This window comes from Bos indicus x Bos taurus, chromosome 5, assembly GCF_003369695.1.
Source record: "Bos indicus x Bos taurus breed Angus x Brahman F1 hybrid chromosome 5, Bos_hybrid_MaternalHap_v2.0, whole genome shotgun sequence".
Classification (NCBI taxonomy): domain Eukaryota; kingdom Metazoa; phylum Chordata; class Mammalia; order Artiodactyla; family Bovidae; genus Bos; species Bos indicus x Bos taurus.
In genome coordinates this window covers 109,227,423-109,255,369 of record NC_040080.1, presented here as the reverse complement: position 1 = coordinate 109,255,369, position 27,947 = coordinate 109,227,423, and the positions used below count along the sequence as shown (strand labels likewise).

The 27,947-nt window shown below is 36.7% G+C and overlaps 1 protein-coding gene across 26 annotated transcripts in view; it reads right to left on the bottom strand.

Annotated features, from left to right (window-relative positions):
- Window positions 1-27,947, bottom strand: part of PPFIA2 (PTPRF interacting protein alpha 2) — a 507,997-nt gene that overhangs the window by 114,154 nt on the left and 365,896 nt on the right. For all 26 annotated transcript variants that reach the window (XR_003511286.1, XM_027543253.1, XM_027543239.1 and 23 more), the window contains 3 exons: window positions 13,969-14,190; window positions 4,120-4,266; window positions 2,878-3,012 (listed from right to left, as the gene is read on the bottom strand). Coding sequence is in view for 25 of the 26 variants with exons in the window: in XM_027543253.1 (XP_027399054.1) it covers window positions 2,878-3,012; window positions 4,120-4,266; window positions 13,969-14,190 (504 nt within the window). In the remaining variant the exon portion in view is untranslated. The remainder of the gene's footprint in view (window positions 1-2,877; window positions 3,013-4,119; window positions 4,267-13,968; window positions 14,191-27,947) is intronic.

Below are 27,947 nucleotides of genomic sequence, written 5' to 3'. Positions count from 1 at the left end.
CTTAAAAATTATTTTAGCCATCAAACTTGGGAGAGCAAATGAAAGACTGAAAGACTGATCTTCAAATGTTATAAAAGGGTTACAAGCAGAGGGAGTAAATTGAAAACAAAATCTCAGGACTGGAGGAGCGTGAATAATGAATTAAATATGGCCATCTGAAAACTATATATCTGAAATAATCTGTTGATACACAGCCAGTCAGTAGAGAAAACAGCAAAAAGGACAAGCAGAGTGAATTCTAGCAGCTTCACACATTTTAAGAGAGATAAAACTGCTCAAAAGGGAGGAAACCAAAAGGTCTAGATGAAGTAGAATTTTAGTAATGTATTATTGGAGAGGTTCTGGGTGAAGTCGCTCAGTCGTGTCTGACTCTTTGCAACCCCGTGGACTGTAGCCCACCAGGCTCCTCTGTCCATGGGATTCTCCAGGCAAGAATACTGGAGTGGGTTGCCATTTCTTTCTCCAGGGGATCTTCCTGACCTAGGGATCGAACCCAGGTCTCCCGCATTGCAGGCAGATGCTTTAACCTCTGAGCCATCTGGGAAGCCCAAAGTATTATTAGGTAGGAGTAAACGGAGGAAATTTCCAGGCAATAGTACTGGAGTGGGTTGCCATTTTCTTCTTCAGCGGATCTTTCCGACCCAGGGATGGAACCCAGGTCTCCCGCATTGTAGACAGATGCTTTACCATCTGAGCCACCAGGGAAGTCCAATAAACTGAGGAAGTACTTTGGCTGCATAAATGAATACAGGTATCAAATAGGATCCCAATACAATTAAATGGAGGGCGAGACAGATGAGATACCTACTTTAAGTTATTTTTAAATTCTAAATTAAGGATTCTTAGGGATATTTAATTAAAGCCTCATTTGTCAAGTATTATGTTTTAAATTATGCTTTATTCTCAATCAATCAGAGGTTAATTTGGGGCAAATTTGCTGAATTTTAAATTGTGATTTGGGGAGAGAGATTCCAGACGTTCTTGTATTTTACTCACACAGTATTGATGACTATTTTATACTAAAATATCACAAAAGTTACTTTTATTATTTAACCACTTGCCTAACTCCTTCTAAAATATTTCAATTCAATAAGATAACTATAAAAATCCTTTATATTCCTCAGATGAAAAGCCTAAGTATGCATATCTTAATCCATATTACAGTAATTTAAAATGTGCTTCCAAAAAAATAGAATACTACTAATCTGTTTGTACTTTTTATATAATTTCAAGAATATTTCTCAAATTAAATAAGTTTATATTTATTTTATATGGCAAAACCAATACAATATTGTAAAGTTAAAAAATAAAATAAAATTAAATTTAAAAAATAAAATAAAAATAAACCATCAAAAAAATAAATAAAATAAAATGTTAATTAAAAAAATAAAATAACAACAAGATAAAAAAAAAAAAAAGAAAGCATACATTTCTGAAACTGCCATAATGGTTTATGGTACTCTGATCTGTGACTATAGAAGGATCCACATTTTATCACCCTAATCAGATAAAAGTTCTATTCAGCTAGTTAGTCCAGTAACTCTACCGACACCCAACTATTCCAATACTTTCTACTCTGTCAACTGTTTTCCTTTCTCTATCTGATTAACTACCCTATTTGAATGAACAGGCATCAGTTTACTGTTTCTTTCTAACCATGTGCTTCTTCTGAAAGCAACAATGTGTGCCTACTTTTACTTTGCTGCATCAGTTGTTTGGGATAATCCCTAACATCAGAGTTTATCATTTGCAGTTCATATATCTATCTGAGCTATTTATTACAATGGCACGAAAAAAAGCTTCCATGACCTAGGAGCCTGGCAGGCTACAGTCCATGGGGTTGCAGAGTCAAGACATGACTGAGTGACTAACACTTTCACTTTTCACCAACAATGTTTAAACATCTAAAACGTGTGTACCTTTTTGAATTGATATTAATATTCAAACATGCTTTTAGTGACAAAATCTGGACCTTTATTCTAGTGACATGCATATACACTTTGAAGCAATTGCCATTTCCATTTAACCGTGAAAGGTAAGAGCAGTCATTTGGGCTTCCCTGGTGGCTCAGCTGGTAAAGAATCCACCTGCAATGCAGGAGACCTGGGTTCAATCCCAGGGTTGGGAAGATCCCCTGGAGAAGGGAAAGGCTACCCACTCCAGTATTCTGGCCTGGAGAATTCCATGGACTATTCCATGGGGTTGCAAAGAGTCAGACATGACAGAGCAACTTTCACTTTCACTTTACAACATTATAATGGTTGCTAAGTTCTAAAGTAAGCAAATTGCAGAATTTTACGTCCATAATGGAGCAGTTAATTCTGAACATTCTTCAGAATATTATCGATTTTATTGGTTCAGAAGAAATTTCAACTATTAAAATCACTTTCTCTATTTAATACCTTTAGATTTTATGGCTCTACAAATCTAATTTTCAACTTCTAACAAATTTTTTTCATACTGTAATCAGAAAGAAATCAACTGCTTATGATACTTCCTGCATTTTTAAAACTATACAATTTATATTAAGCTTACTAAATTATTGTGTCTCATGTATATCTATGTTAAAATCATTATGTTTTTATATTTGTTGATTATTCTTATGTACAAATATTACCATGGAAAATTAGCTATAAGAACATGAAACTTTGTTTTTGCTAATGTTTAAATAGGCAAAGAAATAATCATATTCATTTATCAATCATTCATTTCAACATAAATAAGATATATGTAATATAAAAAGTCATCTAAACAACAGACCAATATAATATAAACTCCATAAAGCCTGAAGAACATCTTTATAGATTCCATCTCGATTACTAGTCATTTCTAAAAGTATTAATATATCTAGATTGACCAATTGTTTTATTGTAGTACCTTTGTCAGGGCTGCAATTCTCTGAGCCAATTCAGCCTCTACTTCAGGTAAGGTCTCAGCTTTTCTCATAGTTTGCTGCAACTTTTGCTCAGCCAGCTCAAGACGCTCTTGTAACTGTCTATTCTTCTCTTCCATCTGAACCAGGGATGAAGAAAGAGACACTTGAATTGTCACAGTTAGGATAGCAAACACCAGTCACTAGGGGCTGTGGGCTTCAGCCTTTATCCTAGAGTTAAAATCAGCTACTACTACCACTTGTTTTCATATATTGCTTATCAATATGCCTTAATAAATTTAGCACATAAAAAATGAAAACCTTTTACCAACAACAGCAAAAAGGAATGAAGTTAATAGTGAGAATTAACTTGGACAAATGAGACACAACTTAGTACTCAAACCTCAAATGCACCATAATATCAATTGACTGAAAATCTTAACAATAGCTAGAGTAGGAGAGGGAACGGATCACAGTGGTTGAGAGTTCAGGCTCTAGAGATGAAGTTGGCTAACTTTTTCTGCTAAAGACCCGATAGTAAATACTCCAGGCTCTGTGTATCACAAAGTCTCTGATTCAACTATTCAATTCTACTATTGTAGCACAAAAGCAGTCAGAGATGATGATTAAATGAATGGGTATGGTTATGTTTTGATAAAACTATACTTGTAAAACAGAGCCATAGTTTTGGCATGTGGGCTATAGTTTGCCCATTCCTTCTCCAGAGCTGGATAGACCTAGGCTTCCATTATTGACTCTGCAATTGCTGTACTTGTGACCCTGGGAAGGCAGTCATGTACTCTGAACCTGAGTTTCCTCTGTATAATAAATGTACTTATTTTACTCTCAGTAAAATAATTGTATAATAATTATTATCCTTTACACTATAATAATTGTACTTACATGTGGTGGTTGGATTTAAGTGAGGTTTTATATATATATGTGTGTGTGTGTGTGTGTGTGTGTGTGTGTGTGTGTGTGTGTGTATATATATATATATATATATATATATATATTGGTTACCACAGTTTCTGGTTCATGTCCAGATCCAAAGTAAATCTTAATCATAATTTTTAAGACAAATTTCTAGATTATATACTGAAAATCACATCTATTTAGTTAGTTTGATTCTAAATTGCAGAGAATAATTTACTGCTAAGGAATACCATAGTTTACGTACTCCATGTTTTGTGAGAATGGTGAGAACACATACAGACCAGAACGAAACCAAGGTGGAGATACTGAACCTGCCGTAGGATGGCCTCTTTATTCGCTAATTCATTCTCTAGTTTGTCATTCATGTCATGTATGGAGGTAGATTCTCTCTGAGCACTGAGGTAACGCTTCTCAAGGGTCGTGATTCTTTCTTCCATGTCTTCCTTCTGAGCCATAGCCTAAAATGAAAATAATTAAAAAATCAAATCAGATTCTCAGTTTGTGTATTATCTTATCATTTAAATAAAATAGTAAGATATTAAAAAAAAAAAAAACTATTGCTTCCTTGAGGTAAATTTCATTCTTTTCTTTTCATAAAAGGGATGCAGGATTTCATATGTATTTTCTCAGCTTATCTGTCAGAATTCTTGCATCTTGGGTTAGCAAAAAGCATTGTCTCTTTGAGAATGCAACAAAGTACATTTTAAATCTACCTACTGCACAACTGGTATTCTTAGAAAAGAAGTGGCAGAAAAATTAGCTCGTTATACAGTAGAGATAAGTACAAATATGGATAGAGTTACAAACCATAAAATTGGCACAATGGTACCTGCAGTTCCAAATTGCATAGGAATTTTCAAATGACGATAATAAATATCATCAGTATCCGTATCTTCATTTATAAGTAAGAATAACTCAGTGGTTAAAACAGGGCAAAAATGAAATAAAAAGTAAACTTGAGTCACACAAATGAATTGACAAATTTACTTTGGAACTTAACCATTTCCCTTGTTTAATTGGAATATGTTATTTTTCAATTGAAAAAGAATTTAGAGACTTCAACAAACACAGATCTCTAGGGGAAAAATCAACTATTGGTGCAAAAGGAGCAATAATTCTAAATATTATATTATAAATATATTAAATATTACATTAAGCAATACTTTTAAACCATATAATTCACAGATAACATGGACATAATTTTATCTTCCAAAGAGCCTAGATGAGAATTTATTAATAGGCAGATAACCTACTTCTTTGAGCTATTGGGGAAAATCAGCTCCAGAAGTGAACACCTTGGGCTTGGTGTGGTTTTCTGATAATTCGGAAAACGCTTTTACATGTTGGTGGTTTAGCCTCTAAGTTGTGTCTGACCCTTGCGACCCTATGGACTGTAGCCTGTCAGGCTCCTCTGTCCATGGAATTCTCTAGGCAAGAAAGCTGGAGTGGGTTCCTTCTCCATTTTTGTATAAAAAGCCTAAAACTGAGGAGATGGCGGTAGCTTCCATATATTACTATCAAGGTCTCTTTAATCACTTGTTCCTAACCAGTCTCTTTTACTCTCCTACAGGCAGAATCAATCCTGCCACACCCACAGAAGAGATAAATTCTATTCCTATTTTCCAAGAGAAATAGAAGCCCTTAAATGGACAGCCTTTTAGCATCCTGAACTTCCCTCACCAGCATCTGGAAATTTAACCACATCCACACATCCTTAACTTCTACCTTTCACTTTAGAACAGCTGTTCTGCCTTCCCTCAAAGTTTACTCATTATATGTATTCTGGCTTTATGCTTTTTCTACTGTAGAGATCTTGATCACTTTTTTCTCTTGAATTTTCAAGCTGATAGTAGAGGTAAATCTCAAAACAATAGCTGAAAGAATGAAACAGGCTTATAAAAGTTTTGGTATACATTAAAGGTGGAGGGCAGAGGAAAAAGAGATAATTCAAAGAAAATAAAAATAAAAAAGATAAATAATTTGCTTTACCACTGTCCATAACTGAATTGAAACTATGAAACCGAACTGTTGGAGAGGATGGGAAGATTCACCATAGCTTTAAAATTAAGTAAGCAAATTAATTTATCAGGTAATTAATAAAATCCTAGAGAAACAGAAAGCTGTTCAAAAGAAAATATTATTGAAAACCACTCCTCGGATCATTTGTGGAAACTGTTTATATAGTCATAATAATGATGAACATAATAAAGAGTCAGACATGACTGAGCACACACACACACACATTCACACAATAACAACACTGAATGTAATTTTGAGATGAGTATAGTGGAAGGATGGATGGAAGAGAAAGGAAGTGAAAGAACAAAACAGATAAAATCCTCATATGATAGCAAGATATAGTCAAAGTGAAAGTTGGTCAGTCGTGCCGACTCTTTGTGACCCCATGAACTACAGAGTTCATGGAATTCTCCAGAGCAGAATACTGGAATGGATAGCCTTTCCCTTCCCCAGGGATCTTCCCAACTCAGGGTTCGAACCCAGGTCTTCCACATTGCAGGTGGATTCTTTACCAGCTGAGCCACAAGGGAAGCCCAAGAATACTGGAGTGGGTATTCTATCTCTTCTCCAGCGGATCTTCCCAACCCAGGAATCAAACCGGGGTCTCCTGCATTGCAGGCGGATTCTTTACCAACTGAGCTATGAGGGAAGCTCATACACATTTCTTAAATCATATCAATTTATACACAGAAAGGTTTTATTTTATTAACTAACAGTTTTAGTTTTATAATTAAAGTTGTTGAAAGGAATTGTTTTATTGTTACATATGCCAAACTGTTGGCATTTTTTTTAAAATAAATTAACACAAATGTAACCATGTGAATAATACTTCAACATCAGTTGCTATTTCTAAGTAACAAACATATTTTTAGAGAAATAAATTCATTGATATGGTGCTTCTTTTACAAGCATGCTTTCATGATATATAAAAACATGTTTTTTAATTTCATTTTCAATAAAATGTCTGTTCTTTTGGGAATTCTTTTAGTAATAGAAAAATCCTCAACCCTATCACCCACTAGTCCAAATAATTTTTAAGCTTATCAAAAAGCAATACAATTCTTTGCTAAAACTACCTATGTTAAAAATACCCTTAATATCCAAAGTCAAATTTATTTAAGCCAGCATCTCATATTGGAAAATTACACTTTATCACACTAAACTGGTATAAAGGAAGTTATAACTGACATAGGGCTTTTTAAGCTCACCAAAAAAAAAAAAAAAAAGTCAGTGAAAGTTTCCTTTCAGAAAGTTGGTTCTTTTTAAAGTAAAGAACTTTTAAATTGTAAGAACTGGTTTTATGATCATATTAAAACTGTTTTCTATACATGTTTTAAATTAATAGGATTTTCACCCACTCTAGTTTAGAAATTACATGCCTCAAATATAAAATATAGCTCTTTAGTACTGTCTTTAATAAATATCACTTAACGCAAGCAGTTATATAAGACTAGAAGCAGTTCTGGAGAAGGCAATGGCACCCCACTCCAGTACTCTTGCCTGGAGAATCCCATGGACAGAGGAGCCTGGTGGGCTGCAGTCCATGGGGTCGCTAAGAGTCGGACACAACTGAGCGACTTCACTTTCACTTTTCACTTTCATGCATTGGAGAAGGAAATGGCAACCCACTCCAGTGTTCTTGCCTGGAATATCCCAGGGATGGTGGAGCCTGATGGGCTGCCGTCTGTGGGGTCGCACAGAGTCGGACACGACTGAAGTGACTCAGCATAGCATAGAAGCAGTTCTAGAGGACAGCGGCACTCCTCTGAAAACTTGTCTGCCTGTGGAAGCTCTAAAGCTGCAATAGAATCTCAGACCCCAACTTCACTCCTAGGGAATGTCCACACCCAGAACGGAGGAACTAAAGGTAAGCGATCACAACCATATCCAAAGCAGAAGCGCAACTGCATGTTTTCCTTCCTGTAGAATACGGCAAAATGATTTTTTCTTTTGTTTTCAAATCAAAAGGCACTTAAAGGTTTCTGTTAGATCTCCTTTCTTTCATTGCTGCTACTACTACTAGTAATACTTCTTTTTTAAATGCAGCCTTTGAAGGGCATGAACCAGGTCTCAAAGTACTTTAAATACCTCTCACAGAAGCCTTTAAGACTTTACGACTTGTCAAACAACAATTAATATAAAGGTAACATTTTTTTGGCTCAGAAAGTCTCAGAGCATTTCAGTCTTTAAAACCACAGCTGATAATTTTTTTAGACATCTAGGTTAAGTTTAAATAAGAGAGAAATACCGAAAGTAATGGCTAAAAGGATTGAAATTAGGCTTTGTTGCCTTCTTTGACTACCTTAATCCTACCGAACTTCAAGACCAAATTAACACCTCTTTGGTTATTTGTATTTATACTAATGTTCAAAAGTGTGAAAATTAATCCATCAATTTGTCAAAAATCATCCAAATTATTTTTTTCAACAGTATATACACTTCCCTAGATCATAGCCATCCAAACAGAAGCTACAATTCAAAAAACTTTTCCTTAAAATTTAGACTTACTCTATTTTCTATATTTTTTAGTCCAACGATGGTAGGGTTTTCAGAGTATTCCTTCAGAGTGGCTACAATTATTAATCGTATTGTTATATATCATAGTGTTAATTTTGTTTTCATTCAGAACTCTGGGAATATTATGTCAATTTTGTAGCCCAAGAAAAAATTCTAAACCTAGTTTACATATATAAATGTCTTACAAAATTCAGTTAAAGGCATACACGTGCTTCTTCAGAATGTGACTATGAAGTAGCATATACTTGCTTTTAATCCTAGTTTTTGATACTTATTAGCTCTGCTCTAGGTACGCATTGCTTAATTTTTCTATGTGTCATCTTCTTTTTCTTAAAATTTGGACTTTGGTTGGGATATTAATACCTACTACGTAACACTGTCATGATATAATATTGTAAGTGCTTTGCATGATGTCCTGTATATAATACACACTCAGTAAATGCTAGCTTCTTTTTTATTATCATGTACAATACCCACTCAATAAATAATAGCTTTTTGTTATTATTTATGTATTATTTTTATTACTATTATACCTACAATTATTAATAGCTGATCTGACTATGACATATGTTATGTGTAAGAGTCATTGGATGGGACTTCGGTATTTCACTTTTAATTCAATGATTCATATAGGAGATTCAATTTATAACTACAGGCTGTGTTGCCAAAAATAAATTTTGAATTTACAAGTTGGAGAAATATCTTTTCCTTGTGTATTACTAAGAAATTCTAAGCAAGAAAGTTTTTCCTAGTTCCTAAAAACTTCAGCCTAAAAAAGGGAGAAAACTGCATAATTAATTTTCTCTTGACTTGAAGGTTATAGACTATATTTTATTATAACAAATAAATGTAATTCTATAATAACTTAGAGTTACTAAAGTGAAAAAATATAACTCCATGTTTCAGATAACAGAAAAGATTAAATTATATGTAGTCATTCATACAATCACTTAGGGAACATTCAAAGAGCTCTTAAGAAGTTAGAGTGATGAGCTGTTTTTATTCACAAAATAAAATATAACTGAAATACTTCACAGAAAATTTTAACTCTTTACTTAGCAATATGTTTAAGGAGGTATTACTATTACTCATTACTACTAGCTAGTAGCCTTTTTTAAAGAGTGGAGAGGTAATTCAGTCTCTGTCATGAGACTGACTATATTTTCTAGTGTGAGTCCTGTGCAAAGCTTCAACCAAGCCCCTACTCTAACAGGCTACAGTTAATTTAAGGAGCACTTAAGATGAAACTTAAAAATTAATTTTGAATAGATTTATTTCTTGACAAAGAATATTTGCTAAAATACAGTCTGAAACCATTAATGAAAGATAAGCACACAATTTGTTTCAGATATATTCGACTATGCATATGCACAGCAACTGCATTGAAGTTTTTAATTTTATGGTCAATTTTTCCTATTCTCTATTTTTTCTTAATTAGACAAATATTTATTGTGTATATCATATATAAATGATACTGTGCTGGCAGCATTATAGAGATAGCAAGGAGGATCACCTTATTTTGTTTTCTACTTAGAAATCTTGCAAGCTAGTAGTCTTTGTAGCTTGCAAGTTAGTAGACAAGGATACAAAGCAAAGTCTGAAATTTTTAATGTTTATATGATACCTTTTGAAAGTACATGATTTTCATATTTTCTTGCTTATATAAAAGGTAAAAGGCTTGATAATATAGGAAGTAGTTATAGTGAGCTGCATTCTTTTTGATGGCTGCTATCTCTGAATAAATGATTGCATCTTGCTGATTTCGAAGCTACCCCTAATGGAAGAAGCACGGATTCTGAAGATGGAATAGTCTTCCATCCTTTATGGTGCTGGGAAGTGGGGAAGTGGTGTGTTGGGAGAACAGTGGGTAGGCCTTGGACAAGTTATTTACATAACCTGAGAAAAATGGCACAATTAGAAGTATCTTCCCTATAGGACAGGAGAAATGAAAGAAATTAAACATAATCCATCTGGAATAGATTCCAAGGTCGCTTCTCAAGTGATTTCTAGCAGCAAACCAGAGCCCCAGGGCCTGTGACCTGGATGTTATGGGACATAATTTATTTGGCCTTCACAGTGTCCTTAATACACACACACACACGACGCATCCAAAAGACAGGCAGAATATAGGTTCCTCGTCCGGATCTCATTAACCCTATCACTTCCTACTGTATGCATCTCCTCTTTACACAGTTATATTGTTTGCCTGAGCTCTGGAAGCATTTGTGTTTGCACCACTCTCCCTCAAATGTGAATGATGAGAAATATTCCTTTCTCATGAAACCTTTCTATATTATAACTACATAGAAATTATGAGCTGATAAGAATAGTTCTATTTTAAAAGAATTCCTTCTGAAAGCAGAACACACCTTAGCTATTGAAAGGAATTCCTAATTTGAACAAAAATATCCGGCATCAAATATGTGACTGATATTTTAAATCTGACTCAACTTTTTGTCACCTACATCCAAACTATTTAGAATCAAAGTTTTATTTTTACATAGATCATAAGAAACGGGTAGCTGGGGATACTGGGCTCTATCTGCGAGCGACACTGGATTCAGTTCAGTTCAGTCGCTCAGTCGTGTCTGACTCTTGACTGCAGCACGCCAGGCCTCCCTGTCCATCACCAACTCCCGTAGTTCACCCAAACTCATGTCCATTGAGTCAGTGATGCCATCCAACCATCTCATCCTCTGTCGTCCCCTTCTCCTCCTGCCTTCAATCTTTCCCAGGATCAGGGTCTTTTCAAATAAATCAGCTCTTCGCATCAGGTGGCCAAGGCATTGGAGTTTCTGCTTCAACATCATTCCTTCCAATGAACACTCAGGACTGATTTCCTTTAGGATGGACTGGTTAGATCTCCTTGCAGTCCAAGGGACTCTCAAGGGTCTTCTCCAACACCGCAGTTAAAAAGCATCAATTCTTCAGCACTCAGCTTTCTTTATAGCCCAGCTCTCACATCCATGCATGACTACTGGAAAAACCATAGCCTTGACTAGACAGACCTCTGTTGACAAAGTAATGTCTCTGCCTTTTAATATGCTGTCTAAGTTGACACTGGATTAAACAAGTGTAAATAGAACAGGTGAGTGTTAAGTGAAAACAAAATAAAACAAAACACTGCTAATTCTGTGAGACTAAGAGATGAAGAAGTAGAAAATGATTAAAAGTTCAAGAATGGCCCTGGTGGTTTACTGCTCAAAAATTGTAGCATTTCATAACAGTAATACAGAAGAGAGGTTACACTTCGCCTACTTTATAAATTATCTGAGTTTGAGTGCTGGAAGGAGTGAAGATGAGAGATGCATTTGTGAACTGTTAATTCATACAAAGGCGGGCATTCATGCTAAGTTGCTTCAGTCATGTCTTACTGTATGTGACCCCATGGACCATAGCCTGCCAGGCTCCTCTGTCCATGGGATTCTCCAGGCAAGAACACTGGAGTGGGTTTCCATTTCCTTCTCCAATATAAAGGCATAGAGAGCATTATCTAAGCAGTGGCAGATTGGTCTCTCACTTCATGGATCATCTATCTTACTCTGAGATAGTAGGCATTGTTTGCAGACATATCCTGGTTTCATCCATGCCTTTCGATGTTTACACCAAACACTCATAAATATCCATTCTTTCAACAAAGAGCTTTTGAGTGCCTATTATATACTCAATAGTTGTATATGTGATTAAAATAGAGCAATGAACAAAACTAGGCAAAACACAAAATCCCAGCTCTTATGAATATTTATGTACATTGGAGAGGGAGGCATATGACAAACAAGTAAATCAGTAAAGTATATGCTGCTGTCAGATGGCAGCAATTCTGTGAGATTTTTAAAAAATGAAAGAAGGAGAGTGTATATTTATAAACACTAGGTTTAGAGAGTGCTCCACTGAGAAGACATTTGAGTAAAAAGCAGAAGGAAAAGAAAATGCAACAGAATAGATCTGGCTTGTTTAAGAGGCCACAGTAACTGAATTGAATGGAGTAAAGGGAAAGAGTAGAGTTCCAAGAGGTCAGAGGGTGGCAGTGAGATAGTATGATTGTAGACCCCCGCAAGGACCTTGCTTTTACTATAAGTAGAATAGGTAGTCATTGAAGAGCTTCGAGGAGAAAGTGACTTGAGCTGACTTACACGGTAACAGGTTACTCAGGCTGCAGTGCTGAGTATACATTATCATGATGCTCTAATGGCAGAAGATTGCTGTGTGGAGTAAGCAAGAGCCACGAAGACTGTGGCAAGAGGTCATGTGACAAACTCATTTTGAAGTTGGAAGTAATACGCTTTGTGGATGTATCAAATACAGTGTGAGTGAAAGAGAGGTACCAAGGACAGTTCCAAGGTTTTTGGTCTGAACACCAATAAGTAGTATTGCCATCAGCTGCGATAAGTAAGGCTGCAAATAAATCTGACTTCTTAGGGGGAATAGCAATAAACCAGTCTTGAGGATGTTAATTTTGAGACCCCCATTAGAGATCTAGATTCAGGCATCTGGAAATCAGGAGAGACAGATAAGCTGCAGATATAAACTGGGAATCATAAGGCCATGGGTAGTTTTTGGAGCTATGAAACAGCATGGATTTACCAGGGGCGTTAAGGCTGATTGAAGAGGGAAGGCTTTCCACAGTTAGGGATGAGAAGCAGAGAACGTAAAGCAGCCTGAGACAGGGGTAGCAAGCAAAAATGCAGGAAAATCAGGAAGAGTGTAGTGTGCTAGTAGCAGGATGAAAAAGTATATCAGGAATCAGATCAAGTGCTTCAAAGGACTGAGAAGTGGCTCCTGGATTTAGCAACATGGAAGTTAAACTAAATAAGAACTGTTTTGACGGGACTGTGGAAGCAAAAGTATGACAGATAAAAGGGGCTCAAAGGAGAATGGGAAGAAAAGAATTGGATACACAGAGTCAACTCCAATAATAGCTAATTAATGAAACACAAAAGATAAAAAAATTAAAAATGTGATTTAAAAGAACATGTAAAATGGAAAATGTGAAAATCATAAAAAGTTCATGAATGTAGATAATTTTTCTTTTTAATTAAATGGAGTGATAAAATGAAGATTCTAAACTTTGCACTTTAGTTGGTAAAATGATCCCGCAATGTCACAAATAAGACATCTTGTAACTTTTGTCATAAAGTACTCTTTTTCAAATAGATGAAGTGATGTTACATTTAGGAAGAACTGAATATATAGAAAAAGAAAGGTTCCCACTGTCACACATGTACATTCACATTCATAGATACAAAACCAAAATAAGAGAGACATTTTTAAAGTAATGTCTGTGGGTATTCCCATCTGCTAAGAGTACAGCAATTCATTATTCATACCCAAATCTAGGGTTATTTAAAATTAACAGCTTAAACTTTTAAAAATTCATTAAAAAAACTATAGTTTTCATTAATTCTGAGACTTGCTACCAACATTTTCTTTCTGTACATATTTAGAGAAGTGATGAAATAAACTATTTTTGCCTTAGTGAATAAGTTTCATAACTAACATAATGTATTCCAATTTATGATCTTTTGGGAAAATATATGAGCACATGCCATCAGTGGAAATTATGGAAAAATATCTCAGAGGCAGCATTTAGGAAGCAGAGACTGAAAGTGTTATGAATCACTTACCTCCCTAATGTCCCTCTGATACTTAGTGTTCATTTCTTCTGTTTTAATGAGATCCTTTCTTGCTGTCTCAGCTTCCTGTTCCACCTCTCCCACTCGGGAAGAAAGGGCTGCTAAACGTTCTTTCATTTGGGCCATTTCATAGTTTTGTTTTTCAAGCAATTCTTGTAGTTCGACTATTTGACTTGTTTCATCAGTTGAGTCTATAGAACCATTGGACAATCGCTGTGGGAAAAAAGAAAGAAATGACACCGAGAATTATCTACCTCTTTAATTTGAAATCCATGACCTTAAAGACCTAAGACTGATAAACATTTCGTACTGAACAGTAAGAACTCTAATAGAACTAACTTTGGAGGAAAACTAAGCTTCTGAGAAAACTCTTAATTGACGTTAAAATATAAAAGTAGACCAGTAATTTTCAAGTAGGTTAAAAGGCGCATTTGAACTGGAAGCTACTATATACACATTATACACAGTTTAGCACAAAACACAGGTAAACCCTAAGCATTCAGTAAGTGGCAGCTATTTTTAATCAATTACATATGAAATTTATTATAAAATAATATTATATTTATGTAACACAGCCTATCATTAGTAAGAAACTATGTAATATTTTCTACTTTTATTCAAGATCCTTTATGAATTTGCAATTAATTTTCAATGACACTCAGTAAATGAGCTTACACAACATTTTTCTTTTAAATAAGATTATTCCTATTGTGAATCTGACCTTGTTGGAACAAAGGTATGGCATAGAAAAGTCTTGCTTTCTATATTGCTATCAACATAAAAGTTATGAGTGTGCACAATCCACAGGAAAGAGGCTGAAAGAGTTTAAATAATTTGAGACTGATTTGTCCTCTTTTTGAAGGGGCTGCCTGGAAACCAGGGTGATCCATGTCTTCAGACTGATGCCCTACAGCCAAACTGCACTGGAGTTTTGTGGTGAAGACAGTGCAGGAACTGGGGAGAAATAAGTGCTAAAACAAAAAGATTACAATCAAGCAGAAATAGGAAAGAATGGAGAGAGAGCAAAGAAAGTATTATCAATTCTGCTAGAATGCCTGTTTGAGAAATGTGAATTTGTTCTAGCATGATAAATACATTAAGGAACAAATTGAACATAATGTAATTTGTGTTTTCTCACGTGCAATCTCATTCTTGAGAATCACTGGCCGAACGCAGAAAAACAGACCTTGCTGAATCAATCAGTGTAGGAATATATTAATCAAAATGCCACACATGCTCATTTCTCAAGCATCAAACACCGAACTCACACTTCAGGGAGCAGTTCGGGTTAACCCATCCATATCTGTACACCTGTCCGATTTTACTTACCCGCTCCTTCCACCACTTCACAACAGCTCACAGTTATACCCCTGCCGACACCCACTTTAATAAGCAAACTTCACATCTTTTTCAAGGTAAAGAGTTAAATTTATCATAGCTATGCAATTCTTAACCATTTAACATGGGTAAAACTGTGCTACCAGTTTTACTAGTATTCTATTTCTTTTCGAAGTCACTAAGCTGTGCTGCAAACCCCTTTCCCCCATGAGCTCTGTGTTTTTTATTTTGTGATTTTGCGTAACTCATGACACTTGGGAATGCAAATGTCACATTAGACAAAAGGTGGTGCTAGTGGTAAAGAACCTGCCTGCAATGCAGGAGACAAAAGGGACTCAGCTTCAATCCCTGGGTTGAGAAGATTCCCTGCATGAAGGCATGACAATCCACTCCAGTATTCTTGCCTGGAGAATCCCATGACAGAGGAGCCTGGTGGGCTACAGTTCAAAGGGTGGCAAAGAGTCAGACACAACTGAAATGATTTAGCATGTGTGCCCATAGGAGAAAAGGAGGACTATCGACTGCATCACAGAAGATAAGTGAGAAAGATAAAACAGAGAGAATGGGAAAGCAAACAAATGGCAAGGCATGTTGATAAGTCCAGTTACCTAACATGTGGAGAAACAGCTGGACACATCAAAATTAAAAGGCCAGAGAAAGACAGTCTTAGACAGCATCTTAAGATACCAGCTGGATCTGCAGTTAGTACTTCAAAAATATTACTGAATGTCTGTAATGCAGGTGCCAAACTTCTAATTACTTAGTAAAATGGGTAAGAGGTGTTACAATTAGGTAGGGATTTTGAAGAGGAACCACAGATCAGTCGACCAGATGCTCCTTCAGTTTTGATTCCCTTAGCTGCTGGGACTGATGCTCACTGAGGGATCAGAGCTGAGAACATGCCCAGGAATTGCTGTTGGTGGAAGGGAACTGCCTTTCCAGAGTTAAAAGTCCTTCCTGGGGTATGCAGTACCACATACAACACAGACCAGTATTGTGTTTGTGCTCAGTCATTCAGTTGTGTCCAACTCTGTTTGCGATACTATGGACTGTAGCCCGCCAGGCTCCTCTGTCCATGAAATTTTTTTCCAGGCAAGAACACTAGACACGGATGTCATTTCCTACTCCAGGGGATCTTCTTGGCCCAGGTTGATCTTCTTCAACTTGCATCTGTTGTGTCTCCTGTACTGGCAGGTGAATTCTTGACCACATAGACCAGTAATATTGTGAAGCTAATAAAAATCCAACATTCTAGACAGTTTTTAAGAACACAAAATGGAAAAACATTGATTGTGACCTTTATATATGACATTCATGGGCAAGTCTGGATCAGTCTCTTTTGGGGTCACTGCATGAGTGTCCAGGAGTCTTCGGCAGAGGCGTGGGTCAGCGGTGGTCTGCTGCAGGGTTGGGGGCACTCAGTGCAGCATGTTAAACAGCAGAAACATTACTTTGCCAACAAAAGTCTGTCTAGTCAAAGCTATGGTTTTTCCAGTGGTCATGTATAGATGTGAGAGTTGGACTGTAAAGAAACCTGAGTGCCGAAGAACTGATACTTTCGAACTGTGGTGCTGGAGAAGACTCTTGAGAGTCCCTTGGACTGCAAGGAGATCCAGGCAGTCCATCCTAAAGGAAATCAGTCCTGAATATTCACTGGAAGGACTGATGCTGAAGCTGAAACTCCATTACTTTGGTTACCTGATGCGAAGAACTGACCCTGATGCTGGGAAAGATTGAAGGTGGGAGGAGAAGGGGATGACAGAGGATGAGATGGTTGGATGGCATCACCAACTCAATGGACATGAGTTTGAGTAATCTCTGGGAGTTGGTGATGGATGGGGAAGCCCTGCATGCTGCAGTCCATGGGGTCACAAAGAGTCGGACACAACTGAGTGACTGAACTGGTCTAAAATATGACATAATTATCTATACGTTGAACTGGGAAGAGCCAATTTACATTCATTAGACAGCAACTGAGAACTGATTTAGGAAGAAAGGCTAGAGCCAATTGCCAGTCAGTTATGTCCAAATTTGGGATCACTGGGGTATTATATTACTGAATTTCTATAATAACAGCAAATTTTTTTGATCTCTATATACAACCTGTAAGTAAGGAGGAAACCTTGAGCTTTAATAGAATTTCTACATCTTCACATTGAGAATTTTCTCTAGCCAACTAGAAAAAAGGAAAGTTTTAGAAACTATGAAAATTAGAAAATAAATTTTTTTTATTTGAAAAATGTTTTATGTTATTGAAATATTACATTCAAGATTGAAGTCCTTAAGAACTTTGGAGAAACTGAGACTTAGGTAATTACACAAAGCTGACTTGAATTAAAATGCAAAACTTTGAATTCACAGTTCATTTCATCTATACTTTATTATTTTTAATTAGGACATATAATCTAAAGGATAAACAACACATGTTGGATGGTATTGACAAGTACCAAGAATACGGCTGTGTGTGTGTATATAGCTATATGAACATACATAAAACAGCACACACACACGTACACAACCACACACATATGTATATAAATTCTGCAAATATTTGTTCACTGCAACTGATTGATCTTAATTTTCTAATTAGAAAAACGATTATTCCAATTTTGTGCATCTGAAGTCCATTAAAATCTTATCTAAAAATTGCATAGTTTTAATGGGCTCAAGGCAAGAGAAATTTAAGTAAATATAAACAGTAATCAGACAATGAAAATAAAACACTTTCATAATGTTAACCTCCTCAATTCCTTTAAGTCCATTAAGTAACAGATGTGTCTTACAAAGTCTTTATGCTACTTTGGAATTTTGGACTATCCATGGAAATTTTTTGAACTCTCATTTTTATCTTCTGAAGTACATGAAAGTGAAAGTTGCTCAGTCATGTCTGACTCTTTGTGACACATGGACTGTAATTTTTGCCAGGCTCCTCTGTCCATGGAATTCTCCAGGCAAGAATACTACGGCATTATCTGTTTTAAAAAATATATATTTCATCTATTCAAATCATCTTAAATATATTCTGTGCTGAGTTTAATATATGCTTTCATAATTTCAGAGTAGAAAGGTCATTTTAAACCTGTGATTTATGTCTTGAAAAAAGAATATATAGCTTTTTTTCCAAATCATTATTCTCTTGATCTGATACCCTTGCAAGTATTTCCTTTTACTCCAAGAGATCATTGTACTCCTCATTTTACTTTAAATTTTCAAATTTGGATTTGCCTCCAAATCCAAACTAAGACTGCATTTTCATTAGAATGATGAAAATTATAGCTTCCAGGTATACATATATCCCCCTCCCTCCTGGCCTTCCATTCCAGCCGCACCTCCCCTCCCATCCCAACCATCCGGGTCACCACAGAACACAGTGCTGAGCTCCCAGTGCTCTACTGGAGGCCCCCACTAGCTATCTGACTTACATATGGCAGTGCATATACATCAATCTCAATCTCCCAGTTTATCCCATACCTTATCCCTACCCCAGTGTCCACAAATCCATTCTCTATGTCAACATCTCTATTCATGCCCTGAAAATATGTACATCTGTACCATTTTTCCAGATTCTACATACATATTAATAAACTTGTTTTTCTCTTTCTGACTGACTTTACTCTATATGACAAACTCTAGGTCCATAACAACCTATTGGATACAGTAAAGGAAATTGAAGCACAGAGTGTAAATATTTTAGGGTCAAATTACTGAAACGTCGTAAGATTAAGATTTGAATGAAGGCATTCAAGTTTCTGATTCCTAGGAGTCTACTCCTGCCACTCTTATTTCTTTTGTTGATTTTCTCTCTCTTTCTATGTCTTTGTGCATTCTCTTTTGTTCATTTATTATATCATTTAACCATTCATTAAACCTACTTGTTGTTTCATTTACTCATTCGTTCAATCACCAAGACTCTATTTCCTTTGCTTCTACCACATGCCAGATACTAGGTTGGATGTGCTGTGAAACAGGAATATGAAGATTCCTGCCTAAATACAACATAATGTGGGGAAAAAGAATAAATCAAATAAAGCAACCAATTAAGAAATGACACCACCCTAATGACAGAAAGCAGAGAACTAAAGAGCCTCTTGATGAAGGTGAAAGAGGAGAGTGAAAAAGGTGGCTTAAAACTCAACATTTAAAAAATGAAGATCATAGCATCCAGTCCCATCACTTCATGGCAAACAGATGGGTAAAAATGGATACAGTGATGGACTTTATTTTCTTGGCCTCCAAAATCACTGTGGATAGTGAGTGCAACCAGGAAATTAAAAGACACTTGACTCTTGGAAGAAAGGCTATGATGCCCCTAGACAGTGTATTAAAAAGCAAAGATACCACTTTGCCAACAAATGTCCATAAATTCAAAGTTATGATTTTTCCAGCAGTTATATATGGATGTGAGAGTTGGACCATAAAGGAAGCTGAGAACCAAAGAATTGATTGATGCTTCTGAACTGTGGTGCTGGAGAAGACTCTTGAGTCCCCTGGACTGCAAGGGGATCAGTCAATCCTAAAGGAAATCAGTCCTGAATATTCATTGGAAGGACTGATGCTGAAACTGATGCTGAAGCTTCAATACCTTGGCAACCTGATGTCAAGAGCCAGCTAATTGGAAAAGTCACCTGATGCTGGGAAAGGTTGAGGGCAGGAGGAGAAGTGGGTGACAGATGATGAGGTGGCTGGGTGGCATCATCGACTCAATGGACATGAGTTTGAGCAAACTGTAGGAGATAGTGAAGGACAGGGAAGCCTGGCAGGCTGCAATCCATGGGGTAGTAAACAGTCAGACACAACTGATTGACAACAAAATAAAATTCATAAGGACCAGATAGCATTTAAACAATGTGGATTCCTAATGCTTCAAGGTTGTTGCTTTTGGGCATCTTAGCCTGCCTAAACTGTTTTTTTTTTTTTTTTTTTAATCTCCAGCACACATATTGCTTTTTAGCTCTCAAAAAATCAGACTTGACCTCAGATTTCAAGTATTGTTCAACAAATAACATTTTGTCTTTGATTTGAAATTCTCCAGTACAGATTTCACAGCTGTTATTTTCAATTCCACAGTGACTCTTTAAACCTGTTTTACTATATATAAATCATCTATTTACAATCGCTACAAACCTAGAGCCTAGAACAAAGCACTAATATTTGTACTACATATCAGTTATTCTCAACTATGACCACACATTAGAATCCTTGGAAGAACTGAATAAAAATATAGAATGGAAATCACTCTATATTCCATCCAATTGTGGGGTCCGGACATATAATTGTTTTTAAATCTTCCCAAGTAATTGCAATGTTTAGTTGAGGTTAAGAACCACAGACCTCTATTATGCAGGTACTTTACTAATAACTATATCCAATTTATTTATTAAACCTAAACAAACTCTCTGGCCCAAAGAGGAAAGCTTCAAAGTAATAAAATAAAAGGATAAGGATTGATGAAATGAATTTTAATAAAAGATCTGATAATAGACCCAAGAAATTAGTATTTTTTATCCTAATATAAACTAATTATTTTTAATGTACTATTTCAGATGGAATGACCTGACTTTATCTCTTATTCATGAAAGATGAGAAGAAAAACACCTCTATAATAGAGTTGGCTAAATGTTGCTCTTCTTGGAAGGTTTCTAGACCAGATGATTTCTTATATTAATAGTTAGTTCTCCATTAATAATTTTTTTGTTCAAAACTGAGATTTGCAAATTCATTATGATATATTTAATTCTTGATAATTTTATTCAATCCAAATGCCCAGCAAGAGGCCTTTGTCAGTTCTTAGTTTAATGTGAACAGTGTTTATTAATAAGTATAAAATAGATTTATTATTTTTACAGAAATTCTAAGCCATTTAAATTTCCACAAAATTTAAAAGAAGGATCGTTTCATCAGAGGAACCTCAGTTATTCTGAAGTTCCAGTGCTCTCATTATGTTTAAATTAGAATACAAATCACTCACTCTCTGATGTATGTGGCTTAATAGAAATACATTTCTTTTTTATACTCTTAAGTCTAAATAAAATATCAAGAAATTTCTAGTCAATGTTCCTATGATCAAAATTAACAACACTCATAAATGGGAAAAGTAGCTGTTTCCCATATTACAACATAAAATACAAATCTTAAAATATTAATATGGAAAAACATTCCTCTGTAAAATTCTTAAATAATCTATATAACTAGAAGATATAAGGAGATGAAGAGTACATAAAGATTTTTTGGTCTGATTTTGTTTTTTATTTTTGTTTTCAATTAAAAGTCTTCTTGTGTTTCTTTGTTCAGCTATAGAACAAACAAGTAAGAGTGACGAGGATCTTTCCAGCTACAAGAATTACTTAGAAGTCCGTTTAGATATGTAAATATAAAAAGTATACACCCTGTGCTAGAGGAATAATATTTAGTAGAGCCTCGATAAACTATTTCTTCCACTATGTCTTGATGAGAGGAGGGGCATTTGCATAATTACAATGAAATCTCCAAAGGGAGAAGGCAAACCAAAGTTTCAATTACTCACCTTTTAATTGTGAAGTTTAATGTTATTCCAAATTCTCTTACAGACTAAGTCAATTGACTGGATCAGAAAAGTCTCTAAGGGTTAGCAAGGAGACCCTGTTATGAGGGAAGTAAGAGTATAACCTTCCTGGCTCAGTCATCTCAATGCATTTGGGAACTTAAGTGTGAAACTAAGCCTCAATCTAGCATAACTTGTAAAGAGCAAAAGTTCTCTGAAGAACCACTCTGTTAGGGAATGATACTGCTGCTGGCAAAACTTCAAAACCAGGGCAGTAATTAGGATGGAATGGTTTCATTTAGCTTGTATGTCAGTGGGTTATTGCAATAGTACATGGATGGCATTTGATTTTGAGGGGCCACTGATTTCCAAAAGTGAAACTCTGAAGACTATAAAATTAAGCATGACACTCTGACCCATGCTATTCACACTGTATTGGACCAGTATATAAGAAGTAAAATGAAAATTGAGAAGGAAGAGAGTAAAACTCCTTATTTAATTACTACTTAAAAGCTCAAGAGCAAGCCCTTAGAATTACTAACAGGTTAGCAAGTTTGCTGCATGTCATACTACTGTTTAGAAATCAACTGTACCTTTATATGCCTTTATTAATTTATTGGAAAAATTAAAAGGAACTAACAATCACAATAGCAACAAAACTGTAAGTTCAGTTCAGTTCACTCGCTCAGTTGTGTCTGATTCTGCAACCCCACGAATCGCAGCATGCCAGGCCTCCCTGTCCATCACCAACTCCTGGAGTTTACCCAAACCCATGACCATTGAGTCGGTGATGTGATCCAGCCATCTCATCCTCTGTCATCTCCTTCTCCTCCTGCCCCCAATCCCTCCCAGCACTAGAGTCTTTTCCAATGAGTCAACTCTTTGCATGAGGTGGCCAAAGTATTGGAGTTTCAGTTTCAGCATCAGTCCTTACAATGAACACCCAGGACTGATCTCCTTTAGAATGGACTGGTTGGATCTCCTTGCAGTCCAAGGGACTCTCAAGAGTCTTCTCCAACACCACAGTTCAAAAGCATCAATTCTTCAGCACATAGCTTTCTTCACAGTCCAACTCTCACATCCATACATGACCACTGGAAAAACCATAGCCTTGACTAGATGGACCTTTGTTGACAAAGTAATGTCTCTGCTTTTGAATATGCTACCTAGGTTGGTCATAACTTTCCTTCCAAGGAGTAAGCGTCTTTTAATTTCATGGCTTCAATCACCATCTGCAGTGATTTTTGAGCCCCCAAAAATAAAGTCTGACACACTTTCCACTGTTTCCCCATCTATATCCCATGAAGTGATGGGACAAGATGCCATGATCTTCGTTTTCTGAATGTTGAGCTTTAAGCCAACTTTTTCACTCTCCTCTTTCACTTTCATTAAGAGGGTTTTTAGTTCCTCTTCACTTTCTGCCATAAGAGTGGTTTCATCTGCATATCTGAGGTTATTGATATTTCTCCTGGCAATCTTGATTCCAGCTTGTGCTTCATCCAGTCCAGCGTTTCTCATGATGTACTCTGCATATAAGTTAAATAAGCAGGGGGACAATATACAGCCTTGACGTACTCCTTTTCCTATTTGGAACCAGTCTGTTGTTCCATGTCCAGTTCTAACTGTTGCTTCCTGACCTGCATACGGGTTTCTCAAGAGGCAGGTCAGGTGGTCTGGTATTCCCATCTCTTTCAGAATTTTCCACAGTTTATGGTGATCCACACAGTCAAAGGCTTTGGCATAGTCAATAAAGCAGAAATAGATGCTTTTCTGGAACTCTCTTGCTTTTTCCATGATCCAGCGGATGTTGGCAATTTGATCTCTGGTTCCTCTGCCTTTTCTAAAACCAGCTTGAACATCTGGAAGTTCATGGTTCACGTATTGCTGAAGCCTGGATTGGAGGATTTTGAGCATTACTTTACTAGCGTGTGAGATGACTGCAATTGTGCGGTAGTTTGAGCATTCTTTGGCATTGCCTTTCTTTGGGATTGGAATGAAAACTGACCTTTTCCATTGCTGAGTTTTCCAAATTTGCTGGCATATTGAGTGCAGCACTTTCACAGCATCATCTTTCAGGATTTGAAATAGCTCCACTGGAATTCCATCACCTCCACTAGCTTTGTTCATAGTGATGCTTTCTAAGGCCCACTTGACTTCACATTCCAGGATGTCTGGCTCTAGGTGAGTGATCATACCATCATGATTATCTTGGTCGTGAAGATCTTTTTTGTACAGTTCTTCTTTGTATTCTTAATATTCAAGAATATTAAGAAGATCTTCTTAATATTCAAGAATATTAAGAAGATATTCTTAATATCTTCTGCTTCTGTTAGGTCCATACCATTTCTATCCTTTATTGAGCCCATCTTTGCATGAAATGTTCCCTTGGTATCTCTAATTTTCTTGAAGAGATCTCTAGTCTTTCCCATTCTGTTGTTTTCCTCTATTTCTTTGCATTGATTGCTGAGGAAGGCTTTCTTATCTCCTCTTGCTATTCTTTGGAACTCTGCATTCAAATGCTTATATCTTTCCTTTTCTCCTTTGCTTTTCACTTCTCTTATTTTCACAGGTATTTGTAATTTGGAAGTGGTCAAACAGGAGATGGCAAGAGTGAACGTTGATATTCTAGGAATTCGCGAACTAAAATGGACGGAATGGGTGAATTTAACTCAGATGACCATTATATCTACTACTGTGGGCAGGAATCCCTTAGAAGAAATGGAGTAGCCATCATGGTCAACAAAAGAGTTCAAAATGCAGTACTTGGATGCAATCTAAAAAATGACAGAATGATCTCTGTTTGTTTCCAAGGCAAACCATTCAGTATCACAGTAATCCAAGTCAATGCCCCAACCAGTAACGCTGAAGAAGCTGAAGTTGAACAGTTCTATGAAGACCTACAAGACCTTTTAGAACTAACATCCCAAAACGATGTCCTTTTCCTTACAGGGGACTGGAATGCAGAAGTAGGAAGTCAAGAAACACCTGGAGTAACAGGCAAATTTGGCCTTGGAATACGGAATGAAGCAGGGCAAAGTCTAACAGAGTTTTGCCAAGAGAATGCACTGGTCATAGCAAACACCCTCTTCCAACAACACAAGAGAAGACTCTACACGTGGACATCACCAGATGGTCAACACCAAAATCAGATTGATTATATTCTTTGTAGCCAAAGATGGAAAAGCTCTATACAGTCAGCAAAAACAAGACCAGGAGCTGACTGTAGCTCAGATCATGAACTCCTTATTGCCAAATTCAGACTTAAATTGAAGAAAGTAGGGAAAACCACTAGACCATTCAGGTATGACCTAAATCAAATCCCTTATGATTATACAGTGGAAGTGAGAAGTAGATTTAAGGGACTAGATCTGATAGATAGAGTGCCTGATGAACTATGGACTGAGGTTCATGACATTGTACAGGAGACAGGGATCAAGACCATCCCCATGGTAAAAAAAAAAAAAAAAAATCAATGTATCATAGAGGTGACTATTCTCCCAAAATTCATTTATTTACTTAAGCAATTCCAATGGAAATATGATAGGGTTTTAAAATGGGACTTCAAAAACTGTTATTATAATTAAGCTCTAATAATCAGGATTTAGGTAATACTAGTTAAAATAGTGTGGCATTTAATTACCTAACATATTTTTATGGGTCTTCCTTGGTGGCTCAGATGGTAAAGAATCTGCCTGCAATGTAAGAGACCCAGGTTCCATCCCTAGGTCATGAAGACTCCCCGGAGAAGGGAATGGCTACCCACTCCAGCATTCTTGCCTGGAGAAGTCCATGGACAGAGGAATCTTGTGAGCTACAGTCCATGGGGTTGCAAAGAGTTGGACACAACTTAGGGACTAACACTTTCACACTTTCACTTTCAGAGCTTACCACGTGCCAGGAGCTGTTGTAGGTACTTAAACCTGATCAGAAATAAAACAGAAACTTTAAACATCATGGAGTTTATTCTTAGCTAGAACGACAGACTATAAATTATAGGTATTATAAATAAATGAATTATACTCTATATTAGAATACATTAATGGCACTTGAACAAAGGCTTGATGCAAGAGAGGGAAATAGCTACACAGATATCTGGGAGAAGGGCATTCTAGACAGAGGGAAGATCAAGTCATAAGTCAACAGGAAAATGGTACTGGTGAACCTATTTGTAGGGCAAGAATAGAGACGCACACATAGAGAACAGATCTGTGGACACAGGGGAGGAAGGAGAGGATGGGACGAATTGAGAGAGTAGCACTGAAACATATATTATCATATGTAAATGTCCATTGGAAGGACTGATGCTGAAGCTGAAACTCCAATACTTTGACCACCTGATGCGAAGAGCTGACTCATTTGAAAAGACCCTCATGCTGGGAATGATTGAAGGCAGGAGGAGAAGGGGATGACAAGGATGAGAGGGCTGGATGGCATCACCAACTCGATGGACATGAGTTTGGGTAAACTCCAGGAGTTGGTGATGGACAGGGAGGCCTGGCGTGCTACAGTTCATGGGGTCACAAAGAATCAGATACGACTGAGTGACTGAACTGAACTGAACTGAAAATAGATAGCCAGTGGGAAATTGCTGTATAACAGAGGAAACTCAGCCTAGAGGGGTAGGATGTGGTGGGGGGATGGGAAGGAGGATCAGGAGAGAAGACATATGTATACTTAAGGCTGATTCACAATGTGGTATGGCAGATATCAACTGCCATAAAGAAGTCAACAGGAGGCCAGTGTAGCTGGGGTGAGGGAAGAGATGAAGTCAGAAGCTAAGGGAAGTCACATCATGTAGTGGGCATGCTTCGTTGCTCAGTCCGTTTCTACTCTTTGCCATCCCATGGAGTGTAGCCTGCCAGGCTCCTCTGTCCATGGAATTCTCCAGGCAAGAATACTGGGGTGGGTTGCCATTTCCTACCCCAGGGATCTTCCCAAACCAGGGATTGAACCCACATCTCCCGCAGCTCCTGTTACCACCGCACCACCTGGGAATCCCCATAAATCATGTAGAGTCTTGTGGTAAATAGGAAACATTTGCAGAGTTTTAAGCATATGATTGACATGTTCAGATTTAGGTTTTAAAAATCACTGATTCATGCTATGTTAAAAAATAGACAGTAAGAGCCCATGAGAGAAGCAGAGAGCCTTGGAAGGAGTCTGACTACAATAATCCAGGTGAGAGATGATAGTGGTTTAGAGCCGAGTGCTAACTGGAGGTGGTGAGAAGTGGCAGATTTTAGACATATTTTGAAAGTAGAACAAACAGAATTTCTTTACAGTTTGATGTGCGGTATGAGATATAGGTGGCTCAGCTGGTAAAGAATCCGCCTGCAACGTGGGAGACCTGGGTTCGATCCCTGGGTTGGGAAGATCCGCTGGAGAAGGGAACCGCTACCCACTCCAGCATTCTGGCCTGGAGAATTCCACAGAAGTCCATGGAGTCACAAAGAGTCAGATACGACTGGGTGACTTTCACTTTCATGAGACATAGGGAAGACCTGAGAATAATTCCAAATTCTTTTGACTGAGCAACTGGAAAGCTGAGATTTGCATTATCTGAGATAGAGCAGATGCAGGGAATTTTGGAGGGGAATTTCAAAAGATAAGTTTTTTGACATTTTAAGGTTCAGTGTCTTTTAGATATATTAGTGGAGATAGATGTTCAATAGGCAGGTCAATATATATGCTTGGTTGTAGGGTCTGAACTAGAAGTAAAGATTTATAAGTTATTCACACACAGATAGCATTTATGATCAAAATCACTGAGAGAAAAGATGGAGGACTAAACCCTGGATTATCCCAACATTAAGAATTCAATAAGAAAACAGGAAGTAACTCTATTTAAATAGAGTATAATCTATTAAAAAACACTGAACTACTATGCTGTACATCTGAAACTAATATTAGTATAATATTTGCATCAACTATACTTCAATAAATAAATAAATATTAGAGCAAGTTCTGACCATGAGAATGTAATCTTTCTGGAAACTGAAGAAATCTTGGAAAGTATATAGGAGTTTTCATTTTATGGGAATAGGAGTTTAAAGCAAGTTTAATGCAACTCTCAGAATAAAATACTCTCATTGAACATGAATATCTAGATGCT